The 25,217-nt window shown below is 43.5% G+C and overlaps 1 protein-coding gene across 1 annotated transcript; it reads right to left on the bottom strand.

Annotated features, from left to right (window-relative positions):
- Window positions 1-269: 269 nt before the first annotated feature.
- On the bottom strand, window positions 270-25,158 carry agxt (alanine--glyoxylate and serine--pyruvate aminotransferase). Its single transcript, XM_033031493.1, has 11 exons — window positions 24,614-25,158; window positions 20,441-20,633; window positions 16,811-16,875; window positions 15,853-15,953; window positions 11,612-11,682; window positions 6,185-6,269; window positions 5,385-5,480; window positions 4,695-4,764; window positions 4,062-4,157; window positions 2,105-2,233; window positions 270-595 (listed from the first exon to the last, which is right to left on the bottom strand). Exons 1-11 carry the CDS (start codon window positions 24,920-24,922, stop codon window positions 491-493), a joined length of 1,320 nt encoding a protein of 439 aa, XP_032887384.1. The 5' UTR covers window positions 24,923-25,158; the 3' UTR covers window positions 270-490.
- Window positions 25,159-25,217: the final 59 nt, after the last annotated feature.

Here is a 25,217-nt window from a genome sequence, read left to right as displayed (position 1 = left end):
CACAATATCTCTAGCCATCAACATGACCATGTTCCCTCACCTGCTTCAATTGTGACCTGTCTCTGGTGAGGTCTGTGCCCCTTTGGGACAATCTTTGATATGGTTGGTCCATCCTCACAACCTTTTTTTTCTCTGACACCAGAACCATCAGAGGTCTACTGTGAGGCAAGAAAAAAAGTGCGATTGCGTCCTTCACTTTTTTATCTTTGGAAAACTAAACAGTGAATCCGGATTAACGACATCAGTGAACATATCAGCCATCCAAAAGATTATTTTCTGAATTCAAAAGATTTGATTTATTGAATCTTTTCGTTAATATCATTGAACACCTAGCACTATGAACCAAACAGTTACCTTTTGAAGCTCGAAGGTTGTTGATGTTTTGATACAATTAGAACAAGTTTTTTTTTATCATTGCTTATACATTAGTGATTAGTTTTCTCTTCTGTCGACTGGTTATAGTACTGGAACTGTTCAATGGTTCTGACCATTACTTGGATTTCTTGCAGTTCTTAAGGGCATCTTTCAGAGCTCGGAGAACAAGATCTGCATTCTCTTTTGTACTATTGATGCCCATTAATCCAATACGCAAAACCTAAAGATCAAGAACAGAGATTTCTTTAGCGCATAGCTTAGAAACTCATTTATTCCAAACAATGATGCAGAGGCTGCACTAGGAAAAAGCACACCATTATGAAAGAGATCCTGGCCCTTCAACCTGCTTCTGGAGAGAATTTGAGTGACAAACCTTGAGTAACTTTAAAATATCATTAAAAAATCCTAGTTTAATATTTGCTTTAAGAACCTTGATAAATGAACTCTGAGTGTTTAGTTTAGAGATATGACGCGGAAACTGGCGATACAGCACGGAAACAGGCCCTTCAGCCATCGAGTCCGTGATGACCAGTGATCCCCATACACTGACACTGTCCTACATGCACTAGAGACAATTTTACCAAGCCAATTGGCCTACAATTTGGAGTATGTCTTTGAGGTGTGGAAGGAAACAGGAGTTCCCACAGAAAACCAATGCACGGGAAAACGTACTAACTCCATACAGTCAGGATCAAACTCGGGTCTCGTGCTGTAAGGCAGCAACTCTGCCGCAGTGCCACCTTGCCACTCTAGTGAATAAAGAGCAACTTTTTTGGCTGTTCTCATAAGCAGGAGTAGAGTGGTCCATAATTAATCGTATGCATCTGTATTAAGTCTGCATTTACAGTTACAGGGAAGTAGCGCTGGAATAATCTGCTGTCAAGAAACTTATGGAAACCCTTAACAAGAGGTTTCATCTTTTTGTCTATCTCTGACGTGGACCATAACGTAATGGTGTATGGTCTCGAAAGACTCTAAAAAGAACTACAAACTAAAACCCATTCTACATCATTGTGCCAGTCGCCTCATCTTTACGTCAATAAAGGCTGTTCTAATATTTGCATGAACCAGATGGAGAAAGTCCACAAACATTTAATGATTAGCAGCTGCATTGCTGTGATGCGGCTTGGAGGAAATCATTTATCCAAGAATGAATCACATGCAGATTCCACAAGGATTAACGGAATTGCTTATTCCTGCAGTATCTGAGCTAAAGAAGCAACCTATCTTAGCACTTCTAACTGGCTTTATGGAGCTGCTGAAGTGATCTTGTCAGCTGTGTGTATAGCCGATTACTGCAATTACTCAGCTAAGAACAGGGAAATGCCATGTGGGGAATCTTACATAAATTATCTCTATATTGATAACATATTTGCAAATATTGCCATTTATTTAGCCAGGATGCATGTAAATGTAAACAAATATAAATGGTCCACCACATATCTTTCATGAAATCCATCCACTTTAAGATAGAATAAACTTTGACAGTGCATCATGGGCCACGTATTGAAGACCAGATTGCTCTCTTAATGCCCTGCAACTATGTTATGCCTAGTGATACCGGCCAGCTGCATATGTAGACAAGCAGTACCTTATTAGATTGGAAGTGTTTTTTTCCTAAAATATAAGGGTAAAGTAATAAATTACAGCAAAAATGTCCACGTCTTAATTCTACGAAACCGGTCACCTTCCCTGCACGTGCCTCTGAGCCACACCTGCTTTCACGTACCATGCCAATCGTGGGTCCCAGTCCACCAGTGATCTCGATCTGGTAGTTCTTCATTATAAAGTCAGTGATGTCTTTCCATTCATAACCTTCAGGCACCGCAATTGTTGTGACTGTGGTGAGCCTTAGTGCCTGAAGAGTAAATGACAAATATTTTAATCTTTTTTTCCAAAGCCTTCTCTAAAATTTCTTTCACTCCCAATTTAGTTGTAAGATCTTTGATTACAGAGTCAAATAGCAAAAGTAAATGTGTGGCTCATATAATTATTACCAAGGCTTGGCAATGTTTCTGTACGTACTCCATGATTTCAGGGGGAAGTTTGTGAAATGTTTGTGTCCTGCACTGAAAGTCTGCTTGATCCTACCATAAACTTGAGCAGAGAGTAATGCTTATAGACACTGTTCTCCAGTGTCTTCAGTTATAGACAAATGCAAAAAGCTAAGCAGCAACAGCCAGGAAGGCACATCATCTACACTTCACGCTGCCTCGGGAAAGCAGCCAACATCATCAAAGACCTTTCTCATCGTGTCCCTCTTCAAATTCCTTGGCATAACTATTACCAATGATCTGTCGTGGACCAACCTCATTGAAGCAACAGCCAAGAAGGCGCACCATCTACACCACGTTCCTCAGGAAAGCAACCAACATAATCAAATACCCTGGCCCTTTTTTGTCTTCCTGTCTGACAGAAGGTACAGAAACTTTAAAGCACGCATGATGAAACGAAGGAACAGCTTCTTCCCTTCTGTTATCAAGCTTCTGAACAGTCCTTCCATAAGCCAGGGTACCGTTTGACTCACTTTTATCTCATTGGTGATATTGGACTTTGTTTCTGGAAATGTTATGTTACAATGCTGATAATTATATTCTGCATTCTATCTTCAAAATGGGGACAGAGCTCTATTTATTGTACTTGATTTGGCTTCATTGTATTTATGTATACTATTATAGTATACTATTATAGAGAGAGCTAGATAGGGCTCTTAAAAATAGCGGAGTCAGGGGATATGGGGAGAAGGCAGGAACGGGGTACTGATTGGGGATGATCAGCCATGATCACATTGAATGGCAGTGCTGGCTCAAAGGGCTGAATGGCCTATTCCTGCACCTATTGTCTATTGTCTATTGTGTATTATCTGATTTGATTAGATAGCATGCAAAACAAAGCATTTCTAATTAATCTAAATCTAAATGTAAATCTGGTTGATTTCAAAGTGAAATAGTATTTGACAGTTTTAAACCAAGGTATTGTAAACATTTATGCACAATTTCAACATTTTCAATGGTGGTGGGGGGGGGGGGGGGGGAGATGCCAATCTTTCCTCTCAGAGCATGATATTAAACACAGAATCTGACATGTTCGGGTTCAATGGAGATGTCAACAGGAAGGCACTGGACTTATCAAGGTAGCAACCATTATTTTGATCCTGCTATTTACCCTGGCCAGCTTTTTTAGCAAATTTAATTCACCACCCTATTACTTAGGTTGAAATTCCAAAGCTCCTCTTCATCGTCTACCCACAGGGCAAAATGGGGACAGAGGTCTTCAAAATAACACTTCAATAGTTGAAGTATTTATCAATTAGTTTATCAATCTAACTGAACCTTGTTTCCCTTCCATGTGAAGAATATGTAGGTATGAATTCAGATTTTGATTCTTAAAATTAATCCCATGCAGCAGCTCCAATTCAAGTTTAAACATTTTGAAGAGTGCTGATTGATCTCCACAGGCCCAACTGCATTATTTGCCTAAACCAGTTGCTTCTCTGGCCATCTCCTTTGAATCATAACCTACTCACAATGAAGCATCTATGAATGTTATCATACATGTTTAATCTGTACAATACTGGCTGATCCTATCGTAAACTTGAGTAGACTAATGCTTATGGACACAGCCTCTCCAACGATGATAAATGCAAAGTTTTTCACTGTTCACTTGGCTCCAAAGAAAGTGATCACCTTGTCTTTGACGAAGAGTTTCAAACCAAGGTCCTGCAGGCCTTTGTGCAAGTACTCAGCATTCTCCTGGTGAAGTTTCCAGTGTTTCTCAAGGCCCTGCAGAGAAATGGCAACAATGCTTCACAGAAGGTCAAGACTGAAAAACAGTGATCTCCCATCCCCAGTACTTTTCAGATCAAACTGTAGACAGGTACAATGCAAGGGAGCAGATTGGAAAGAGAATAATTGGAAGAGCCAGAGAAAAGAGGCAGGCTTAGGGTTCAATGCAATGGTTGCTCCATTGAGAAATGTGCAATGGGTATATTCTTTTCATATCCGACCCAAGGAAGGAGTGAAGTTTGGTGAATATAGATCTAGTGCAAACTGATATAGTCCTGCGAAAGGAGTGAATGAGCAGTGCTTTACATGTGAGATTTTTGATAGGATTCCACCTGTGCATGCTCATGCCCATAGGTTCACATTATGAATACCTTCTACACAATGTTGGAGTGGGATGGGTGAGCATGGGTGGCAGGTTAAGGATCCTAATCAGCTTACTTTGCTACACTGCAGGAAGTTACCTAGCGATTGCTGGCACTGGTGAAAACGATGGGGAAAATAAAATCCAAATTTGGTAAAAACACCAAAACTCACTGTTTCTGCAAGAATTGCAAGTGCCTCTCTCAAAGCAAAAAGACCGGTGATGGGGCTTGTATGATGATATCTGTAAAAATAAGATGCAACATTACCACATTTCCAGTTAATGAGGTTCAGCATGTCATGTAAGTTACTGTACACAAAAATGCTGGAGAAACTCAGCGGGTGCAGCAGCAACTATGGAGCTGCATAGATGCGGCTCCGTAGATGCTGCTGCACCCGCTGAGTTTCTCCAGCATTTTTGTGTACCTTCGATTTTCCAGCATCTGCAGTTCCTTCTTAAACACAATGTAAGTTACTGTCTCTGGACCCAATAAATTTCCAATCATCACTTTCCCTAACCACCAAGGTTCACCAAAGCCTTTTCTCCAAATTTTATCATTTTTGTCAATTTTCTCTCTCCACCCAATTACTCATTCTGTTTCCCACCTGCATCTCTCTCCTTCTTAAACACCATTTCCCTCTCTTCCAATCTCGGACGCTCCGTCCATTTGCCTCTTAGATGCTCTGTCTCCCAGATGCCCCATCCCTCCGTCCTTTTACCCGCCAATGCACTCCACCTCACTCTTTCTCACTCCATCCCATTTCATTCTTTGTATTCACGCCTGGGATTCCACCCCACCCCATTCAATTAATTCCCAAATCTCGAATATTTCCTGCAATGTAAGAACAGAAACTTTGTCTCACTTTCTTGGACTCCCATCACAGCCCCAGAAGTTTGAAAGCCAACTCATGTCGAAATAAAATGAAGTAGGTTTCTTCTTCCGATTAAATATTTTCTGGCTGTAAACAGAACACAAAGACACATTATGAAAATGATGCAAAATATCTGTAAAGAAATATAGTTTGATACTCTATGACTGGTTATTCTCACATATGTAAGAGATGCCATGAATGGTCTTACACACGTGTTTCTGCAGGAGAGAGGCTGATTAGCAATTAATTAAGAATTATAGATACAAGGAGAAAGCAATTTGGATGTTTTCATTTAATTTTACTGATTCAAGGGAAGCATTGAATGGCTGAGGAAAATTACGGCTAGAAAGATGTGAAAAATAACTGAAATAGATTCAAACAGTGACTCAAGGAATTTTCACCCAGAGATGGGTAATTAACTATGACACTCTGTGAGGTCATGTATTTGAGAAATGAAAGCAAAGCAACTCTAAAATGGTCACAACCCTAAATGTCTCCAGTCTTTTTGAAATGGTTTCCTAAAGTAAAGTAAAAATAACTGAAACCAATTTGTAAACACTAAGGTTCCACATAGATCAGTATAACCAACTACTCTGCTCTTCAAACAGTATCACTTTGTGGCAGTTTGTGTCCAACAATAATTGGGATGGGATGTAAAATCAGTGGCCTGTCTGCAATTTGATTTTCAGTAATTGTCACAGGTAGCAGCAGATGTGTGGGAGGAAGTGGCCTTTTGTGGTTACCTGGGATTACTTAAGCAGCAGAGCAGATGAGAAAACAAAGTTACAAACCATGCTTTGTCATTAAAGGAGATTGGCGCAGTTCCAGGGGGACAGTTGAGGACTTTCTGGGATCCAGAGTAAAGGATGTCAATACCTGAATAAAAAAAGATGGTCACATCATTTGGAATATGAGGCTGGCTACTCAAGATAGTGAGAAATGGCAACAAAATGCTGAGTTGGGCTGTTACACAAATCAGTGGAAGACCGCACAATTTGGACGATGTGGAAAATGTCACAGGCGTTTTCCATTCTCTTCAGTAATTGTGATGCATGTTCCTAACTGTAGAGGAGGATGGGGGTTTTAGTGTTAATGTGTACATAGCTGGGGGTGGATGGCGAAATGTGTTGCGACAGATTGCATGTTGTGCAGGTGCGCCTGCTTTACTTACTTGGAATTGCTAGCTAATTAATAAAAGGTTTTGTAGCATTCCAAAGGGTGTTGTGACTAAAAAGGGGAGAGGCGTGATACCAAGTAGAACTGCAGAGGAAAACATGTCTGTTCTAGTCACAATAAGAACTGGTGCAGGAATGTCTTGACTGTGTGATTAGTTGGATCCGTAACTACTCATGTATAAATGAGTCCCAGCTACGAATCCCAGCTGTGGAGACACTGGTATCGTTGTCTCGTTGTCTCGTTGTAGGACATTGATCATCTTTTAATCTGGATTTTTAACTTAAGTATTGTGTTTAAAAAATATATAAATTATAATGTTTTTATAAGTGATATACCAAGATTTTATATGTATTTATGATATTTGATATGCAATGCTTTTTTAATGTAATGTTGCCCCTTGTCTGGACCTTGAGTCCGTAATAAAGTTTATTATTATTATTATTATTAAATAAACTGCCTGCGCACAATATAATTGGGTGGGGCCGCGAGGAGCTGGCAAGTATGTGACCATACTTACTGTGACTCTCCCACTCGCGTAATAAAGTTGTGTCTTTACTATGAGCATCAGTGTCTGACAGCGTTTATTATTCCAGAGTGCGGCCAAACTTTAACATAACTGGCATTAATAACATGGTGGGTATGTATGCCGATGGAATGTACAATTAAATGCAATTAAATACTTTTGAAGTTCTTAAACAACAATGGTTTTTTTAATGATTCATCAAGACCATCAAGTATACCAGTACTACACTTATCACATTTTATTCTCTGCAAATTCCCACCTACCACGCACCTGCATAATAGAGCTAATTTACAGCGCTCAATTAACCTATCGCAAGGCTCGGTGCTGGGACAACAGCTATTTGTAGAAAAACATTTTTTACACAGAGAGTGGTGAATCTCTGGAATTCTCTGCCACAGAATGTAGTTGAGGCCAGTTCATTGGCTATATTTAAGAGGGATTTAGATGTGGCCCTTGTGGCTAAAGGGATCAGGGGGTATGGGGAGAAAGCAGGTACAGGATACTGAGTTGGATGATCAGCCATGATCATATTGAATGGCGGTGCAGGCTCGAAGGGCCAAATGGCCTACTCCTGCACCTATTTTCTATGTTTCTATTTACAATATATATTAATGATTTAGATGAAGGGATTAAAAGTAACATTAGCAAATTTGCAGACGACACAAAGCTGGGTGGCAGTGTAACGAAGATGCTATGAGGGTGCAGAGTGACTTGAACAGGTTGGGTGAGTGGGCAGATGCATGGCAGATGCAGATTAATGTGGATAAATGTGAGGTTAACCACTTTGGTGGCAAAATCAGGAAGTACAAGAAGATCTAGGGGTCCTTGTTCATCAATCACTAAAAGTAGGCATGCAAGTACAGCAGGCAGTGAAGAAAGCTAATGGCATGTTGGCCATCAAAACAAGAGGAGATGAGTACAAAGGGCAAAGGACATTTATTGTCGCTTGGTGTAGTGAAATTTGAGTTGCCATTTGCAGCACACCAATAAAAGTAAAACACAACATTAAAGAATTTACCATCTATCTATATAATATTAAAACTGTGTGTGTGTGTGTGTGTTTCTGCTTGTCTTGCGGTTGCCAGCCTGTGGGTGTCAGCTTTTGATTCATTGCTACGCCAACACCAGACCTACAAACGCCCAGATTTTTTCCATTTCGGCAGATATTTCACTTTTCATTCCAAGTATCCACTCCTCATTAAATTTCGTTGTGTTTATGTACACATTCTCCCCCCCCCCCCCCCACTCACTCATTTTGTCGCCTCCTGCTGGCCAGCGACCATAACGGCTGCTGGCGCCCACCTCTCGCCTCAAAGACGCCATTTAAAAACAGCCGCACTGCTGAGTGCTGGAATCTTATCTTCGGGAACGGCTTGAGTTGGAGGACCACGTCTCCCGTGGGGGCTACAGGTAGGGAACGGCTGCATTGGGGGAGCAGACCCAACGGGTCTGCACTTGGTCTAGTTGAACATAAAAACATCCCCCTACAATGGTTCCCATTGTGAGGGAAGGCAACAAAGTCCAGTCCTCTTTCTCTTGTTCACCTATGGTCGGGCCTATTGAGGCCTCCGCAACGGCGGCCCAATGTTTCAGGCCCTCTCGCCGGATGATGGAGCTCCGGCATCGGAAGAACACTCTCAGCGGCTTGGAGTGTCTGGAACGGCCGTTTCCTACCCGAGACCGCGGCTCCCGAAGTCCACAGGCCGCGCTGGTCGGAGCTCCAACACTGGCAATCTCGGCGAAAGATCCCAAGCTCTGCGGTGTTCAGAGTCAGCGCCACCCGCAGCTGGACACTCCGTGACCACAGCTCCGTGATGTAGGAGTCGGCGGCACAGCACTCCGGAGCTTACCACAGAAGAACGGTAAGGCATCGCCCGCTCTGCGATGGTGCTTCAGCGCTGGGCCGCCGCCGGAGCTGAAGTTCTGGCCGGTCCCGGCAGGCAACACCGCTCCAGTCCCGTTGGTAGGCCGCGAGGAAGGGCCGAAGATGCGGCTCGGAGGAAAGCCGCATCTCCGACCAGGTAGGGACTGAGAAAAAAAAATCCCCCCCCCCCACATAAAAAGACTAGAAGACCTCCAAAACAAAACACACTAAAAAAATTTAAAAAGTGAAAGGACAAACAGCTGCAGGCAGGGCAGCCATACTCAACGGCACCCCCACACGAGTATAGGAGAGAAGAGGTCCTTCTGCAGTTCTACAGCGCCCTAGTGAGACTACACCTGGAGTATTGTGTGCAGTTTTGGTCTCCAAATTTGAGGAAGGCCATTCTTGCTATTGAGGGAGTGCAGAGTAGGTTCATGAGGTTAATTCCCAGGAGTTATGTGTTGATAGAATGAAGTGGCTGGGCAGGTATACCCTGGAATTTAGAAGGATGAGAGGGTATCTTATTGAAACATATGATTAAGAGATTGGACACGCTAGAGACAGGAAACGTTCCCGATGTTGGGGGAGTCCCGAACTAGGGACCACAGTTTAAGAGTCAAGAGTAGGCCATTTAGATAGGAGATGAGGAAAAACTTTTTCACCCAGAGAATTGTGAATCTGTGGAATTCTCTGCCTCAGAAGGCCAATTCTCTAGATGCTTTCAAGAGAGAGTTAGATAAAGCTCTTAAAGATAGTGGAGGTCAAGGGATATGGTGAGAAGGCAGGAACAGGGTACTGATTGTGGATGATCAGCCATGATCACATTGAATGGCAGTGCTGGCTCGAAGGGCCGAATGGCCTACTTTTGCACCTATTGTCTATTGCCTACAGACCTATATTTCTTTACGAAATGGGAGGAAACGGGAGCACTGGAAGAAACCTCACAGTGACAGGGAGAACATGAAAACGCCCCACGGTCAGCACCAAAGGTCAGGATTGAATCCAGAGCACACGAGTTGGGAGACAATAGATCCACTAGATGTGCCACTGTGCCACCCTCCCCACAGATGCTGGTTGAGCTGCTGATCATTTCCAGCCATCACTGTTGTCAGGGCCGGTGCTAGGAATTGCGGGGCCCAATTAGAAAATTGATGGCGGGGCCCCTACTCTAGAAAAGTAAAAATTTATGTATGTTTATATTTCGTGTAGTATGCTCGTCTTTAACCAAAAAAAACATTAAATGCTTGATACACTAAAATTTTGAAAAACTATATGAAAGTGTCACACATCTAATAAAATGAGCGGCACTTTGAAAGATTGAATGTGTGTGTGTGTTTATGAGTGTATGCGATTGTGTCTCTGTGTCTGTGTGACTGAGTGTGTGTGTTTGTGTGTATGCGTCTGTGTGTGTGCGTGCATGGCCGGCCTTAGGGGGTTTAAACGATTTAGAGATGTTTAGAGGGCTTCAGATGGGTTCAGGTGTGTTTACAATTGTTTAGAGGGGAATAGAGGGAAATAGGGGGGCTAGAGGGGGTTTAGAGGTGTTCAGAGGGTCCCAGAGGGGTTTAGAGACGTTATAAGCCCCCCGTGAGAAATTGTAATTATCTGAAATTGAAGATAGACATAAAGCTGGAATAACTCAGCAGACAGGCAGCGCAGCGACTCTGGAGAGAAGACCCTTCTTCAGACCGAACTGAACTCGCGTCGGTGAGAGTACTTGTGATTGTCTGAAGAAGGGTCTCGACCAGAAACACAACCCTCTCCCCAGAGCCGCTGCCCGTCCCGCTGAGCCACCTTCAACTTCAGAGCCAAACAAAAAACACAGAGTGCTGGAGGAACTCAGCGGGCCAGGCGAATGCCTCACCAGCTGAGTTTCTCCAGCATTTTTGTCTACCGCTAAACATCAATGATTCCGGGAATGCTGAGGGGACAGGGTGATAGAGAGGGAGTAGGAGAGCTAGAGAGAGACGAGACGGGGAGCGGGAGAGAGAGCGCGAGAGAAAGAGGGAGGGAGGGAGTGAGCAAAAGACAGAGAGACACAACGTGGGTCGGTAGGTGAATGACTAACCTGCACACCAGGAAGAAGCCCCTTCTCGCGGTCCGGGGCCCTCATTCATGATGGTGAGTTAAATGAAATTATCAACGTGTCATCGATCTACATTCCTCAGTAAATGTAATTGTGTTTTAAACAAGTATTAATGACGCCGCGTGAATTTTATTCAAAGGAACACGACGTCATTAATACTTGTTCAAAACACTATAACATTTACTGAGGAATGTGGATAGATGCAGATTCATGACATCGCATAACAAGGTGTTAACTACTTACCGTTAAGAAGTGCTAACAGCACTAGTTAACAAATCGTTTGTGTATGATGGCCGTGCAGCGGTTGTTATGCATGTTCGTTTAAAAAAAAGCCGGATGGCGAATTTAAAAAAATCTTTATTTAACAAAGAGAATTCGTATTTCCGTACGAAATACTGAACATTAGTGCGGGGCCCCCATTAGGCGCGGGGCCCAATTGGGAGCAATCGGTCAAATCGGCTTAACGCCGGCCCTGACTGTTGTTACCTTATGTTATAAATAAAATGATAAAGGAAGGTAAAAACATTGGATCACTCACTTTTGTGAACAATGTTGATGCTCATACATACCCTGTTTATCCATGTAGAGAGGAGCTCCACCTAGAGAGGCAACAGAGTCAACCAGCAGCAAACATTTATGCCTGGAAACAAAATAAAACAACACTAGAGATTGCAAAAAGAGTAGGTATTTAAACATCGCAGCACTAACTAGAGATGTACAGCGAGAAACAGATCCGTCCACCCAGCATGTCCATGCTACCTGTTACACTGCCGCGACTAATCCCATATGACTGTATTAGGTCCGTAAGCCTTATGTACGATTAATGTTCTTGTCTAGATATTACTTAAATGCCGTGAGATAAACTGCTTCCACCACCACCTCAGACAGCACATTCCAGATGCCAACCACGCTATACGTGAAAATAATTTCCCTCAGATCCTCTCATAACCTTCTACCAATGCTATCTTGCCTTAGACACCTCCAACAGGAAAGAGATATTTTCTATCTACCCTCCTCATCTATCTATCTATCTATCTATCTATCTTTCTAAACATAACTAAAGCTCTGATCTTGTTATCTTCCGGTTTGTGCGCAGAAGATAACAAGTTTACGTTCTCACCGTTCTCCTCTATTGCGAGTGCACCATGTTTTGTATCGATCGGGTGTCTAATGTAAAAGTTAGCGAGGTTTAAAAATTGCATATGCGCAGATCAATCTCCTCCCCTGCCAATCGGCTCCGAGTGGATTGGTCTTTTCTCCTGTCACTTCGTGGGACGGTCCGCCCCTTCCTGCGCCATCGCGTCTTTACTGGAACTGAGGGAGGCTCTGGATGGCCGGCGGAGGTCTCCAACCAGACACAATTTTCGGAGAGGCTGGAAGCGGCCCTGACCCGACCCGTCCCGCCCAACCCACCCCAGCCCAGCCCGGTGCGGAGTCGGAAATGTCATCGATGTCGCCAAAAGGAAAATGGAGACGCTACTGGAGCTGAGGGAGGCACTGGATGGCCGGCTCTGGATGGCCTGGTCACCAACCAGACACAATCTTCGGAGGGACAGGAAGCGGCCCGGCCCAACCCAACCCAACCTAGCCGAGATGTCACGGATGTTACCAGACGGAAAACGGAGACTCTGATCCCGGCGGAGGAGAACGTCCATCGTCCAGCGCCTGCTGTGACTCCTCTGCTATAGCACCTTCCCCTCTGGTCCCCCTCGCTGGCTCCTGCCCCCCCTCCCCAGTAATACACCCTCCACCCCGTCTTTTCTCCGAGCTCCCCGCCCCCACAACCCCCCCCCCTCCCCCCCCACCCACACAACCCTCCCTCCCTCCCCACCACCTGGCTCTACAACGCTCGCTGCCCTCCCCCCTCCACCGGCTCCACCACGCTCACTGCCCCCCTCCCTTCCCCTCCCCCCCTACCCCCCACCTCCAGCTCCACAAGGCTTGCTGCCCCCCTCCTCTCCCCCACACACCCCTCCCTCCCCCACACACACCCCTCCCCCCCACCCCACACCCCCCTTGCCACACCCCCCGCTTTCCTCCCCTATATAGTTTAGATAGCTCTATACAGTCACCGTTCAACTCCTTCACTTCAGGGAAAACAACCTCAATCTATCCAGTTTCTCTATAATCGTAATTGTTCAACCCAGAGATCATCCTGGTGAATTTCCTTGCACTGTTTCCATCCCTGCTATAATGTGGTGACCAAACTGCACACAGGACTCCTGGTGTTGCCTGACCGATGTTTTATAAAACTGTTGCAGCACTTGTATTCTATTCCACACCCATTGAGGGCAAGCATGTCGTAAACCGACTTCACCACCCCATTCACCAGGGCTAGACCTTCAAGGATCAATGCATTTGCACTCTAAAATCCCTCTGTTCGTCATCAATCACAAAGGGCCTACCATTAGCTAAGCTCACCCTACCCTGGATGCCATCTGAAAATACATCTCTTCACACTCATCTGAATTACATTCCATTTGCTATTGCTCCACTCCACATTCAAGCTGATGCATATTATGCTGCAGCTTTGGGAACCCTTGCCATCTGTACACCACCAATTTTCATAATATTTGCTTATTGATTCACTTAAACCCCTGTCTCACGGTGCGAGTCCACCCATGAGTGATCCCGAGTTTAAAACAAATGAAACTCATGGTAATCACGTAAAATTAACGTAGCCGGAACGTCGGAGCTCGTAACGCTAACGGCAGGTACTCGGGAAACTTGTTAACTCGTGAAAATCTTTCAACATGATGAAAGATTTCCACGAGTCAAATTTACTCTTGAAATAAACATTTTAAACTCCAGTCTGGTCCCGACCCCCTGGGAAACTGAAGGGAGCGACAATCAACTGCCACGGATACAAATAACGTCATACACAAGAAAGGGTAGATGCTGGTTGACAAAAAGTGAACACACAGTGCTGGAGTAACACAAAGACGCAGCAGAAGTTTGGAAATTTCATCCCGTCACCCATTCGTTCTCTCCAGAGATGCTGCCTGTCCTGCTGAGTTCCCGCGGTAGACTCACGAGTCACTACGGTAAACTCACGGGGCATCTATGGGGCATCTACGTTCTTACAACGAGTTTAAAAGTTTAAAATATTTACTTCAAGAGTAAATTTGTCTCATGGAAATCTTTCATCATGTTGAACGATTTTCACGAGTTAACAAGTTTCCCGAGTACCTGCTGTTAGAGTTACGAGCTCCGACGTTCCTGCTACGTTAATTCTACGTGATTACCATGAGTTTGATTTGTTTTAAACTCGGGGTCACGCGTGGGTGGACTCGCACCGTGAGACAGGGGTTTTACTGTTCTAACTCTATCCAATTAAGTTGTGAATGTTTTTCATTTGTGCCATTTATCATAAAGTTGTGTGTTACGGAAAAAGTGTGATTCAGACACCACCTCAGAACGTCTGGGGAAGTGGGTGAGAGCAATATTTTTCTATTGTAGCACTTTGATTTTATACTGAGAATGGTGAATTGCTCGCTGTAGCAAGAGTTGAGTTACTTCCCTTTAAAATTCAGCAGGGTTTTGGTGCAGGACTAACATTCCAATATTTATGAGTTTAATTATCACCATAGCCATTTAAGTAATTTGTTGGGATGATCTACATGTAATTCTAGATACACATTCTATGATCGGCTTTTTCTGCAAGCCTAGTATCTGGGTTCATGATGACTATTTCGCTTGGGCAGCTTGCAATCCAGTGAGTATTGATTTCTCTAACTTCAAGTAACCCTTGCATCCCTTCTCTCTCCGCGCCCCCAACCCCATCCCCATCCTAGTTGTCGTACTAGTTAAACTGTTGTCCTGTTGAATTTCACTGACTGTATAACTCATTATCAACTAGCCCACAGCCAACAATGCCATTGCCATTGTGGGCTCCACCTTTCCTTGATCATCATTACCATTTGCATATCTTACATTAATGTGTTCTATATCTCTCTATGTCACTATCTATTTGCTCCAGAGACATCACCTGACCCGGTAAGTTACTCCACCATGTCTCCCAGCAGCCCTTTCAGGTGAGACATGGATTCACGTGCACCTCCTCTAACCTCATCAACTGCATCCGGTGTTCCTGATGTTGGCACCTAACCAAGTGTAAATTTGTGAACGCTTTGTTGAACACTTGCGCTAGGTCCACCAAGGCCTACTGGATCTCCCAGTTGCTAATCATTAAAACTCCCCTTCGCATACTGACCTTTTCTGGCCTGGCCTTCCACCATGGTCAGAGTGTGGTCACACGCAAACTGAAGGAACAGGACCCCATATTCCGCTTGGGTACCTTACAGCAATTGGTATGAACTTTGAATTCTCCAATTTTAAGTAACTTTTATGAACACCCCCCTTCCCTCCCACCTCCCCTTACTTTTTTCCTGAACCTTGGCTAATGTAACTTAATAATTCTCAACTATGTACCCCTTTTGGGCTCACAGCTGTCTCTATCCAAGTAGCTGCCTATGAAGGAACCTCCTTGCCTGAGGTCATCTTTTGCTGGAACTGATTTGTCCTGCCTCTTTTCGCTTCAAGTTTTTTCCCCCACCCTCCCTACTAAAATCAATCTAAAAAAGTTCCCAACCCAGAACATCATCTATTTTCTCCAGAGAGGCTGCCAGACCCGCTGACTTGCTCCAGAATTTTGTGTCTAATTGTGAACTAAGGTTTGATTTGAGGATAAATTAAACGGCCTTTAACAGTATCAGTTGCCCTTTAGTTTTGATTAATTTGAAAAAAAAAAACCAAGGAGAAAAAAATTGATGGTGAAATCAAAGTCATTGTATGGCTGGTGTGCACTGACTTGCGACAGAGTGGTCCCATCCCATCCAATTGCTGAACCACGCCTGAGGAAGACTCCCCATGTGTGATGAAAAACAGAATGGGCTTGTGCTGTACCAGAGCCTGCAAGGTAAAACAGAATTTTTGTAAGCTGTGTACATATGGCCCAAATCAACACAGATTAGTATAACGTCAGAAACACTGCCATTGTGATTACCCCCTTTAGAACCGTGGTGATGGTCAATGTCATTTTTGTAATGCTGGTTGCTTACAATTTGGAACGCAAAGTCTTTGCTGCTCGGCCAACAGACTCCTTCTCAGTATAACTTCCAATGATCGATTACCTTCCTCATCAAGTCTTTTCCCACCGGGCACAAGAATTTAATTTTATAATTTCCCAACAAATGGGGATAGTATCACTCACTATCATTTATGAAGCCTGGAGTAATGAGAAGTAGAATAACTCAGTTTCTCCCCTTAACAACTATACCCTTTGCCACAACTTCTATTAATATTCTGCAGGAGGCTCCTGATATATAAAATCTGAGAATTATTCTGGATGAAATTTGTGTTGAATTACATTAGCCTGCACCTAAACAGGAAATAAATATGTTGATGACCAGATATCAAAACCTAATATGATGATGTGAGGAGTATCTTTTAATCTGGGTGAAGTACCAAATATTTCAGTAGGTGGCACAATAGCACGTTTACACAAATGCTTTAGCTTTTCAGTCAGTAACTCACTCTGGTTGGGATTTTCGATAAGAAAATAAAACATAAGCTGCACTCTCGATGAGTAGGCAGTAGAATTTACCAACAGTCTGAATGATTGTGTCTGCATGATTGTTGACAAATTCCCACATCCTGTACAAACTTGCTTTGTACAGGATCCGAAGCAAACTGATCATTCACTACAAGTGAACATACCCATACCCATTGGCACTTCTGCACATTTAATGGGAGAAAAAATCACAAACCTGCTCAATTTCCTGCAGGTTGAAATCTTCACCAGGAGGTTTTATAAATCTCCTGACATCTCCACCTTTAATACAAAATAAAAGTCACAAGATAACACTCTGACATCTATAAAGGTATAAAAATGTTAAGATTCCAAAGGGTAATTCTACCTAATATTAAATATTAACTCTTTCGCCTTGTGCAGCTATTGGCACGGTCTCAAGATCAAGGGTGCAATAACATACATCTCGATTGGCTTTTGATATTGGCAAAATGTCCTGATGTGCCTCACAAAGCACAGTGAATCCAATTTGGACAAAGTGATATTAGGCAGATTGACCAAGAAACATGTTTTTCAACTTGTCTTAAAGGAGAAGAGAGAAAGAAAATAAGAAACAAGCAATTTAGAGGAAGATTTTGGTTAAGCCCCTGTCCCACTTAGGAAACCTGAACGGAAACCTCTGGTGACCTTGCGCCCCACCCAAGGTTTCCATGAGTCGCCAGAGGTTTAGGTCACTCACCTGGAAAGCCTCGACCGAAGCGTAAGCTGCATCTACTGACCAAAGATCCTACAGGACCTTTGCTACCGACCGCACACACACACACACACAAACACATCGCGAAGGTGGGGACCAAGGACAGTGGAGGAGCGCTGTCTGCGCGATGAAGAGGAGGGAAACGGCTGCCACAGAGCACGGTCAGTCCTTTACAGAGAGAAGGGGGGGGGGGGGGGGGGGGGGGAGGGGGAGAAGGAATGGAGACAGTTTTAAGAAGTTTAATAAAAATAGCGGGCATTTTATTTTCCAGCAGATCTTCTAGGTCGAGGCCGGTTTTGATTTTGTTGAAATAATCGCCGGAACATAGAAGAAGCCTCGACTACGCGGAAACCACTTTCGACCATTAGGGAGAGTGACCAAAACCTCCGGGAATCTCACGGAAACGTTGGGTGGGGCGCAAGTTCACCAGAGGTTTCTGTTCAGGTTTCCTAAGTGGGACAGGGGCATAAGGCTGAAGAGACAGTTGCTTTTGCAGTTTAAGACCTCACAAACGATGACTTGGGTTCAAAGGCAGCCAACTGCTAAGCCAAGTCAGGTTACATCTTTGTACAAATATATAAGTCAGGCCAGGACAATTACCCACTGACATAAAATCGAACTCCTCACTGTCAAACTGTGATGTACACAGAATGGGAGAAACTGCCAGTCTGAGAGGTAAATGTAAGATAAGGGCTACATTTCCAACTGGACGATGAGGAGCTGTGTGCTAGGTTTGAGGTTCGTAACTTCAAATATATTTTTTGCTAAGTCAACCAAAGGCTGCATTGAGACATTGCAAGAAATTGCCAAAGCTGAGAGATGGCTCCTAAAAAATGGGAAATAGGCCACATTTTCCTGGGTCTCGCTTTGAGCAGTATGGTAGAGTGGGGTGGTTTAGCAGAAGACCTTAATCTTGTAGATATTGACTACGTTCCCTTCCCTCAAGCTTATATGACAGAATCAACACTAGCTTGGAGCTGGGCTTTCAAGCATGAGCAAACGTGTATTGTTTTAATACTGAAGTTCAATTGGTAAGTCTAAGTGCAGCTAACTGTTAAATGTCAGTAACTGTTCCACATGACTTCTACAAGAGCCCTTAAAAGAAACAGTATTGGTTGTTGAACTCATAAATCTTGGCAAGTTTGTTCATCACTTCAAACTGAGGGCCGAGATACTACGGGAATGGAATAAGATGTTACGCAATAGCAGGCATGCTTGTGCCGCTGTCTCACAGCTCCAGTAGATCTGATTCGAAGGTTATGGAGAAAAGGTAGAAGAATGGGCTGGAGGGAAAATAGATCAGCCATGATCGGATGGCTGAATAGACTCGATGTGCCAACGGCCTAACTCTGATCCGATGTCTTTATAGTTTAATGGTACAGGTCCATTGGCTCAATCTTTCTGAACTAACCACGAGGCCCATCTAAACTAATCCCATCTGCCTGCACATAGTCTGTATCCCTCTACTCCCTACCTGCACGTATCTATGTAAATGCCTCAGACATTGCTATTCAATCTGCTTACACCACCTTCTCTGGGACCTCCAGACACCTATCACTCTCTGTGTAAAAGTGCATTTTCCTCACAAATCTTTAAACTTTCCCCTCTCACCTTAAACCGTTGTCCTCAGTTATTTTTTCCTCTGGGAAAAAAGGTATCTTACTATCAATCCTATCAATGGCTTTCATAATTGTATTACTTTAAACATGGGGCCTCCCTGCCTGCGAGCTTCAGAGATAATAATCCAAGTTTGCCCAATTTCTATTTATAATAAGCAACATCCACCAAACCTCTTATGCACCCTCTAAAGCCTTCACATTCTTCCTAAAGTGCACTACACTCGAATGTGGCACAATCAAAGTTTTGTATAGCTGCAACATGATTTGCAAACTTTATACTCAATGCCCCGACCAATAAAGGCAAACATGGCATTCACCTTCTTTACAGCATAGCAAAGTCTTGCACTTTAATAGTAGGAATAAAGGCATAGACTAATTTCTAAATAGGGAGAGGATTCTGAAATCAGAAGTGCGAAGCGACTTGGGAGTGTTGGTGCAAGTTTACTAATAATGTCATTTGCAAGTTGAATCGATGGTAAGGAAGGCAAAAGGTTGCTGCGAGAAGGCAGGAGAATGGGTTTGAGAGGGGAAAATAGATTACCATGATTGAATGGCAGAGTAGACTCAATGGGCCTAATGGCTTAATTCTGTTCCTATGATATGAACATCCACAGGTTGCAACTTTCAGGGAACTATGGACTTGCACCTCCTGACCCATTTCCATGTTAATGCAGGCAAGAAATGAAGGGATACAGACAGAATACAGGCAGATGGGATTAGATTGTCTTCATGGTCAGTGCAGGCATGTTATACTTTCCTCCTACATTTAACCTCCCAAGATGCATCACCTTACGTCTGGATTAAACTCCAACCGGAATCTCTTAACCCAAATTTCTAACTGCAAGATATTTCTTTGAAATGGAAAGCATTTCAATCCATCTTAATTTAACCATCAAGGGAAGCCATCCATTTCTCTATTCATATATTTCCAAAAATATTTCTACTGTTTTCACCTCCATTGATCCATCTGGCACAGAAGAGAAGCTGGGACCTGAGTAGATCAGCCAAAATCATATTGAATGGTGTGGTAGGCTTGAGGGACCAGGTGGCCTAATACTGATTCTTGTGTTCAATTCCGTTCACTGCACACAGAGGATTCTTCTGAGATGAGTGCTAAAACTGTCATTTACTTACATAAAATAGCAGCTCTCATCCTACCCCCACAATAGAAAGTAGATTCCAAATGAAACATTGTCACATAATTTATCTACATAACATAACCTATTATTTATTTTACCCACTGTGTTTTTTCCTTCAAAATTCAAAACCCTGATAATATACCAGCTTTGTAACTGGAAGACATCTGTCATTAGCCTTTGGAATCAGACATTACCCATCTTAAGAAGTCCCAGAAAGGAGGAAAAAATATATGTATATTAGTTCTTCAAAAGTAAGAATACCCTGAAGTTGCTGGAATGTTTTTGGTTTAAATAGAAATTATTAAAGTTGGATGCAAACATTATGTTGTGGTTATCACAAAGTAAAGAAATCGTACCAATTCTCTCAGCAATATCTGCTGCCCTTTCACCCCACACGCCATGAATTGCGATTAGCACCACATCTCCCGGCTCCACCACATTAACCAAGGCTGCTTCCATGGCTGCGTGTCCAGAGCCACTGATTGCCAGAGTCAGGTTGTTCTTTGTTTGAAAGGCGTATTGAATTCCAGCCTTGATCTCATCCATGATCTGCATCAAGAGAAGGAAAGGGTGATTCACACCACAGAGACAGTGCAACTTTGGAAAACAAACGTAGCTGGCATATTTTTTTTAAATACAATTGAAATGTTTAAAATCAGACAAGGTAAAATATGAAAATATCCTTAAAAGGAAGTTCTGCCATTCCTGGAATGAGGACTTAAAAACAATTATATTTACAGGAATTAGACCATGTAAAATTAATTTATCCAGAACTCAGTTGCAAGGTTTGTGGTTGGCAAAAAAAGTGTCTATATTCAAGTTTAGATTGGATAGGTAAATGCAGCACAGGAGTTTAGAGGGTTACTAGACTAAGTGGGACCCGTTGGGTCCCAGTCACATGGGAGGCCTGGTCCCCCAGGGGTGGTGTGGGGGGGAGGGGGAGGGGTGGTGTGGGGGGGAGGGAAGGGGTGGGGGGGTGGTAGTGTGGGGGGGAGGGGGTTGGGGGTGTTGGGGGGTTGGTAGGGGTTGTGGGGGGAGTAGGGGAAGGGGTGGTTGGGGGAGTATGTGTTGGTATTTGTTTGCGGGGTGGTGGGTGCGGTGGAGGGTGTATGGAGGGTGTGTTGTATGGGGGTAGGGGTGGTTGTGGGGGGGTGTTGTGTGGGAGGTGTTGGTGGGGGGGTGGTGGTGGGGGGGGGGGGTGTGTGGGGAGTGTGGTGGTGTGGGGGTGGGGGTTGGCTGGGCGGTGTGGGAGGGCCACCTGCCGCGGCACCACACAGCACCTTCCGACTGCACACAGCGGTTTTCCCAACGACACAGTGGCTTACCCGACACCACACAGCGGCTTACCCGACTACACAGCACCTCCCGACTCCATACAGAGGCTTACCAGACTCCGCACAGAGGCTTTCCCGACTCTGCACAGCGGCTTTCCCGACTCCGCACAGCGGCTTTCCTGACTCCGCACAGCGGCATTCCCGAATCCACTCTTGTGAACTCAATCATCACGCTTGTGGAGTCAGCCCCGCTTCCGGTGCTTTATTCTCCAGTGGGTGCAGGAAGGGGCATTACCTTCATGGTGACTAACAGGCGAGAAGACCAATCTGCTGATCTCACGCTTTTTAAACCTTCATAACGTTTGTAGTCTTCCACCAATCGGAACAAAACTTGGTGCACTTGGAGGAGAGGCGAACGGTGAGTAAGGTGGCGTAAAAATCCTAGCAATATATGGTACGTTTTTGCGCCAATTTAAAAAAAAAGCAAACCAGAAGTGGTCGAGATGAGAGTTTTAGTAATAGCTGGTGTCCCAAATGGATTATGCTCATGTTGTAATCAATGTCCTACTGTTCCTCTTTTACATAGAATTACACACCATTTAGCACCAATACAGACCACATAATTTAAAGTGTAGGAAGGAACTGCAGATGCTGGTTAAAACTGAAATAGACACAAAATGCTGGAGTAACTCAACGGGACAGGCAGCATCTCTGGAAAGAAGGAATGGGTGACGTTTCTGGTTGAGACCCTGGAAGAAGGTTCTCGACCTGAAACATCACCCATTCCTTCTCTCCAGAGATGCTGCTTATCCCGCTGAGTTACTCCAGCATTTTGTGTCAACCTTCGATTTAAACCAGCATCTGCAGTTCTTTCCGACACACTTGTACACAGTCTCACTGCACCCTTAAATAGCTACGACATATAAAAGAAAGATACTGCTGGAGCAGGGGCGGAAGATGACTCACGGGTAGATTACCCGGCTAAAAACCATGGAACGGAAAAGACTACGAGTAGGATTAGCGTGTCAATGCTTTGGGCTTGTCTTGCTAAGTTGAGTGCTTATCCTGTAGTTATAGCACATACTTTGTGTTCTAATTGTAATTCCACCTCGTGCACAAATGTTGGTGTTCCAGAATTTCTAGACCAACCTGGTTACTTTGTGCGTAATTTTATTTCTTTATCAGGTCTTCTTTCAGTCTCCTTTCTCCATGGTAAAAGAGACCTGAAATGTTCTCCTGTTCATAATAAGTGTTACCTTGCATTTCTGTTACCAACTTTATAAATCTTGTTTTCAGTCACTGTAGTACCTATAAATCCTTTTTAAAATATGAAGATCAAACAGTGCACAGTGCTTCAACACTAAGCAAAGATCTGATACATTTTGCAATTCTTCTAAATTTTGTAGAACTAGCACTCTCTCACTTACTGATTTTTATTGCTGCATCTTTTGCTCTTCTATCGCAATTAGTCTGCTGTTTCTTCCCCCTCCCCCCCTCCCCCCACAAAGTAATAGGTAATCCCCATATTCTTCTAACCAATTTGGAACATTTGGCAAATACATGCCAATTCTGAAAATTTTCACTTATTAACAAAATTCTGTCACTAATCCATACCTACAACTAAAAAGTCAATCCCATGTTGGTGCACTGACCTTTAAAAACTCAATTGAAACAGAAAGTTCCATTCATGGTAGTTAAAAAACCCTTTCTCGTCTGTTAGGTGGTGATTAGTTTGTCAGATAGTGCTTCTACACACAGTTTCGGGGCGTTCGAAGCTCCCGCGATCGGGACCGTCGAAGTTCCCATGATCGGGGTGGTCCTGCGGTTGGGGCTCCCGAAGTCTGTCTCCAGCAGAGGCCGCCAATTCCTCCATGTTAGGCCGCAGTGCAGACGGTGATACGATACGGAAAAAAAAATCGCATCTCCATCAAGCTAAGAGATTTAAAGTTTCCCCCGACCCCCCCCCCCCCCACCATATAAAACAAGCGAAAGAACATTAAAACATACATTTAACACAAACTATAAAACATCCAAGAAGGAATGGACGAGATAGACTTTTGGCGAGACAGCCATTGCTGGATTTGAGAGCTTAATCTTAAATACTCTTTTTCTCAGTCAGCCAAAGCTGTGCTTGTGTGTCAAAGGCAACAGAAAATTACTTTATCGATGCAATGGCGCCCAGGAGCTGGGAAATTGTTACATTTTCCAGATCTTCCTGTAAACCTTCACACAGGGTAGTTGTACATTGTCCTTTGTCCTGTAGATCCTCTTATCTATTTCAGTAAACCCCTCGACTGTGACTTGGAGACTTCTGATTGTAGACATATGTAAATGTTGTCCGCAGACTACTAACTGAGCATTGAATTTTCTAACTGCCGCAGAAATGGTGGAAAGATTATGCTAGCAACACGCACAAATATACTCCAGCTTAAAAGCTCTTTGTCTATGGTGCATTGTCTATTTCACAATTTATTGAACATTATTTACAGTAACTGGTGGTTACAAGACCAAGTAACCATACTGTATGAAACAACAAAGAAGCAACAGATTATTTCAGTGCAAACAACAGCATCAAATTATTACAAGACTGGATCATTGAACACAAACAATTGTGCCAATAGTAGCCCAGCACCACGTCTGACCAAACTAATACCACACTACGAGCACTGGACCACCTCAGTACAAATCCGGTAACAGATTATTGGCCTTGGATCACCTCAGTAAAATACATTGCAACAAACTGAAGGCATGGGCCACCTTAGTACAAACTATTGTATTAATACTGGCCCTGAGCTATACCTCAGAACAAACTATTGCACTAACTAGCTACTTCAGTGCAAACTATGAAGGTTGAATGTTTGGTATGAAAAGATCCTGCATCTTCAGAATTATTCCCAGAAATTATTGCCATTGCTGCAAAGAGCTTCATTCCCGCTTGGGTTCCTTTCCAGTCAACTTTGGCCAGCTCCTCCCTCATGCCACTGGAATCCCCTTTCCTCAACTGTAATACCAACACATCAGATTTCATCTTCCTCCTTTCAACATCTTTCATATAACCTGATCTCAAAAAGATTTTGTTATTCACTGTGCAAGTTTATATTGCTCTTAGTGGTGGTATTACAAACTATTGCTTCCCACAAATAACTACATTTAATCTATTTATTAAAAAATGTGTCTACAAAATAATTTCCCACAATTTCAAATAATGAATAATTTTCAGAAAGAAGTATAAAATAAACAGAAATAGAAGCTTACCTGAAACATTTCAATGTGCATGTGTCCTATTATTTGCTTGCCCCCTGCCTCCTGGACCCGGGCAGAGATGTTAGAAGGTCCAGGTCCCAGCAGGAGTTTTTTGGGTACAACAAAAGGTTGGAAGAGAGCTTGTGGAGGAGGCACTGTGAGTTCAGCATAAGCCAACATGCTGTGGCTGAACAACCTGCACTGGGAACCCAGTTGTGCTAGGGAACCAGAGCTCCGCTCAACTTGAGCAAGTAGACCACAGTTTGTCAACCGAGTCAGAAGACCACTCTGGAGCACAACCCCTGGCTTTGCTAAAAACATTCCACAGCAGCAATCACAGTGCAACCCTGCCTTTGATTATTTTTCTGTTAGTTTTTTTTCCACAAACGAATCGAAAGATATATGACCTCACAAACAGTGACAAATACACTTTAACCCTCTAACATATGCAGAAGCTTTCAATATATCTCCAAATCTCCCAGGTCGCACCAGCTTGAAAATAAATCTAAAGTGGAAATGGAACTGGACAGATTAACAAAAAAAAATTATCAACTAGAAGCATTGTCAATAAGCATTGTCAATAAATAACTAGAATGAAAAGAAAGCTTTGGGTAAT

The sequence above is a fragment of the Amblyraja radiata genome, chromosome 13 (genome assembly GCF_010909765.2).
Source record: "Amblyraja radiata isolate CabotCenter1 chromosome 13, sAmbRad1.1.pri, whole genome shotgun sequence".
Classification (NCBI taxonomy): domain Eukaryota; kingdom Metazoa; phylum Chordata; class Chondrichthyes; order Rajiformes; family Rajidae; genus Amblyraja; species Amblyraja radiata.
Note: the sequence above shows the minus strand (reverse complement) of the source record. Positions and strands in the feature narration are given on the sequence as shown.

Bases quoted from the DNA above. Each gene is read 5' to 3' on its own strand.
- agxt (XM_033031493.1), bottom strand. From the start codon at position 24,922: ATGTTTTTAGCAAAGCCAGGGGTTGTGCTCCAGAGTGGTCTTCTGACT. The intron at 5,481-6,184 runs GTTTGTAACTTT...TTCTGTTTACAG, and splicing joins TCCTTTAATGACAAAGCATG to CCAGAAAATATTTAATCGGA. The intron at 4,765-5,384 runs GTGAGACAAAGT...TTATTTTTACAG, and splicing joins TGTGATGGGAGTCCAAGAAA to ATATCATCATACAAGCCCCA.